This window comes from Ursus maritimus, unplaced genomic scaffold (genome assembly GCF_017311325.1).
Source record: "Ursus maritimus isolate PB19 unplaced genomic scaffold, ASM1731132v1 scaffold_8, whole genome shotgun sequence".
In the NCBI taxonomy this organism is placed as follows: Eukaryota; Metazoa; Chordata; class Mammalia; order Carnivora; family Ursidae; genus Ursus; species Ursus maritimus.
The window spans coordinates 7,725,404-7,728,998 of record NW_024426996.1 but is presented as its reverse complement, the minus strand read 5'-3'; the positions used below and the strand labels follow the sequence as shown (position 1 = coordinate 7,728,998).

At 54.7% G+C, this 3,595-nt stretch overlaps 1 protein-coding gene across 1 annotated transcript; it reads left to right on the top strand.

Moving 5' to 3' along the window:
• The first annotated feature begins 2,419 nt into the window (after positions 1–2,419).
• LOC121101550 (protein atonal homolog 1) lies at positions 2,420–3,502 on the top strand. The gene has a single exon (XM_040625392.1). The coding sequence runs from the start codon at positions 2,420–2,422 to the stop codon at positions 3,500–3,502; it is 1,083 nt and encodes a 360-aa protein (XP_040481326.1).
• The last annotated feature ends 93 nt before the right edge of the window (positions 3,503–3,595 follow it).

Genomic DNA, 3,595 nt, shown 5'->3' with positions numbered 1-3,595 from the left:
GAATAAAATGCAATATAAACAATGGATCCTGCCAGGCTCTAGGCGCTTACACTGCCATACCTATATAGAAGATGATTCATCACTTTTTCAAAGTTGTAATTTGGCACCCACAGCTACAAGCAATTATGTTTTTGAAGTGGCCCATTTTAAATGGCAGCACTGCTTATAGAAAAAGCATCATTAGTCGATCCCAGTAGTACTCAGTCCAATCACCAAAAAACTGGAGCATTTTCTCCCAAAAAAGATGGTAGATGACTTTCCCTATTTGCGTTTTCTTTATTCTCATCAATAGGTTTCAGATTAAGTTTGGGTTTCTCTGTTTTTGCTTTTGTTTCTGCATCTCTTATCTAACATACTTATTTCAGCAGAACCTAGACATTTATGTAAGAATCCAGCTCTGATCATTCTGGCTCTTAAGGTCCGAAGGCCAAGGACAGTCCCTCAACACCAGCAAACAAACAAGGTTGAAGGAAAAACAGAAAGCATTAGCAGTCTATTCTACCCTCCTGTACCTTAACGGAGCTGGAGAGAGATGTAGCTAATCTCCATAAACGCATACACGGCATGGAAGGGTAGGATATAGTATGTAGTACGTAGTATAGAAAATGTAGGTAGAATACGGTATGTGTGTATATATATAAAACACTCTGCGTTTGTGTGTGTGTGTGCGCGCGCGCGCGCGCGTACACACTAATCCAGCCCAGTTCCAGAAATTCTTCTGTCAAAGGAGTTCTAAATAGCAGGTTAGATCAAGTCCCTGTGAACACTAGCAAGAACAACTTCCAGTCATTTCTGTGCCCTGCGAAACCAGGTTCCAGGGAGCTCTCTCTTCTGGCTTTTCTTTTCACCACCTCTTCTAGAGGAAGAAACTCCCTTCCACCGCTAACGTAGAAAGCAGCACTAGCGCCCGCCGGCTGTGTCCCACTCCCGCGCCCCACCTGCAGCGCAGAAAAGCGCCCCGAGGTGTGGCGGTGTGAGACACAAGCCGGGGCATTCCCCGGAGCAGGGAGTTTCTGATTGGCTTTTTGTTGTGAATTCAAGAGGCTTGGGCCAAGGGGCGGGAGCAAAGAGCTCACCTGAACAACAGCGTCCCAGCCTCGCCCAGGACCTCCCGGGGTTTGGCTCTCTGGCTGGCGGTGGTGATCTTGGGAGTGGGAATAGGGGATGCTGGGGAGAGCACCCCGAACTAAGCGGGGAGGGGCGTGGAGTGGGTTAGGCTGTGGTTTTCTGGGTGTTTGCTGGAGAAGCCACACGCCGTATTAAACCCAGGGCTCCTGAAGCAGAAGGGTAGGTAACTCTGGGATTCTGGACCTTGAAAAGCTTTAGAATTGCAGGGAACGCAGGCGCCTTTCATTTTTCTTTGGGCACTCTCCCCTGGCTCCGCATTCGTAAGGAGTCCTACTGTGGGTGTTGAAACTGTAAAATATCCCTGTCCTACAACCAGTCAACACAGAGTTTCCTGCAGATTACAATCCTAGTTTGCTGGGGTGCTGGGAAAAGGGTACTGCGGGGACTGGGGGATGTGAAATTTAGTGCATTCTATCACTGTACCACAACTTTACTAGATTACATAAAGTATCTGGAGAGAGAGATGAAAATTAAGAAACGTATTCTGACACAGTTATGGGTTTTTTTGTTTTTTGTTTTCCTTCGGACATTGATTTTCAATAGTGGGTCTCAGCAATTATATATATATGCAATTATGTATCTATTAACATGTATTATGAAAGATTTATATACACATACATGTATGATATACGCGAGAGACTTCACACGTTTGGTCACAAACGGTGGGAGCTGTGATCCTAGCTTGGAGGCAGCAAAGGTCAGGCGGGCCTGGCCCCGCCGGGAGTGCGCTCCCAGCGCCAGGCGCATCCAGCCTCGCTCAAGTTCCAGCCGAGAGTGCGCTCCGCATCCGCTCACGCACCCCCGCCGCTGGCGTGGTGACACAACACTGGTGTCGAATTACAACCCGCAATTAACATATGAATTTGACTAACTTAAAAGAGGATAGAAGAAAGGGGGGGAAAACACTGAGCGGGCGCTTGAGTCTTCAGTACGCAGGAACTTTTCTCCGGGTGTAAAAACTCTTTGATTGGCTGCTCGCACGCGCCTGCCGGCGCCCTCCATTGGCTGAGCAGACACGCGACCGGCGCGAGGAGGGGGCTGGGAGAGGAGCGGGGGGGTGTGGGGGGGAGATACACTGGCGCGTGCCGCTTTTTAAAGGGGCGCAGCGCCTTCAGCAACCGGAGAAGCTTCGTTGCACGCGACCTGGTGTGTGATCTCCGTGTGGGTGGGGGAGGGTCGAGGAGAAAAAAAATAAGACATTGCAGTAAAGACCCAGGAAGGGTTTTTGTTGTAGTTGAGCTCGTTTGCCAGTACCTCCTCCGACCCTGCGCCACCGAGCCTCTGAAGTGCAATGTCCCGCCTGCTGCACGCAGAGGAGTGGGCTGAAGTGAAGGAGTTGGGGGACCACCATCGCCATCCCCAGCCTCACCACCTGCCGCAGCCGCCGCCGCCACAGCCACCTGCGACCCTGCAGACGAGAGAGCATCCCGTCTACCCGGCGGAGCTGTCCCTCCTGGATAGCACCGATCCACGCGCCTGGCTGGCTCCTACTTTGCAGGGCATCTGCACGGCACGCGCCGCCCAGTACTTGCTGCATTCCCCCGAGCTGGGTGCCTCTGAGGCTGCGGCGCCCCGGGAGGAGGCGGACGGCCGGGGGGAGCTGGTGAGGAGGAGCGGCGGCGGCGGCGGCGGCGGCGGCGGCGGCGGTAGCAGCAGCAAGAGTCCTGGGCCAGTGAAAGTGCGGGAACAGCTGTGCAAGCTGAAAGGCGGGGTGGTAGTAGACGAGCTGGGCTGCAGCCGCCAGCGCGCCCCTTCCAGCAAACAGGTGAACGGGGTGCAGAAGCAGAGGCGCCTGGCGGCCAACGCCAGGGAGCGACGCAGGATGCACGGGCTGAACCACGCCTTCGACCAGCTGCGCAACGTTATCCCGTCCTTCAACAACGACAAGAAGCTGTCCAAATACGAGACCCTGCAGATGGCCCAGATCTACATCAACGCCTTGTCCGAGCTGCTACAAACGCCCAGCGGCGGGGAGCAGCCGCCACCGCCGCCAGCATCCTGCAAGAGCGACCATCACCACCTTCGCGCCGCCGCCCCCTACGAAGGCAGCGCGGGCACCGCGACCGCAGCGGGCGCCCAGCCAGCCTCCGGAGGGGGCCAGCGGCCGACGCCTCCTGGAAGTTGCAGGACTCGCTTTTCGGCCCCGGCCTCCGCGGGAGGATACTCGGTGCAGCTGGACGCTCTGCACTTCTCGACTTTCGAGGACAGCGCCCTAACGGCGATGATGGCGCAAAAGAACCTGTCCCCTTCACTGCCGGGGGGCATCCTGCAGCCTGTGCAGGAAGAAAGTAGCAAAACTTCGCCCCGGTCCCACAGAAGCGACGGGGAGTTTTCCCCCCATTCCCATTACAGTGACTCAGATGAGGCAAGTTAGGAAGGTGACAGAAACCTGAAACTGAGAAACAAAATCGCCCTTGCCCAACGCGCGGGAAGCCCCGCGGTTAAAGATCCCCACACCCTTTTAATT

Bases quoted from the DNA above. Each gene is read 5' to 3' on its own strand.
- LOC121101550 (XM_040625392.1), top strand. From the start codon at position 2,420: ATGTCCCGCCTGCTGCACGCAGAGGAGTGGGCTGAAGTGAAGGAGTTG.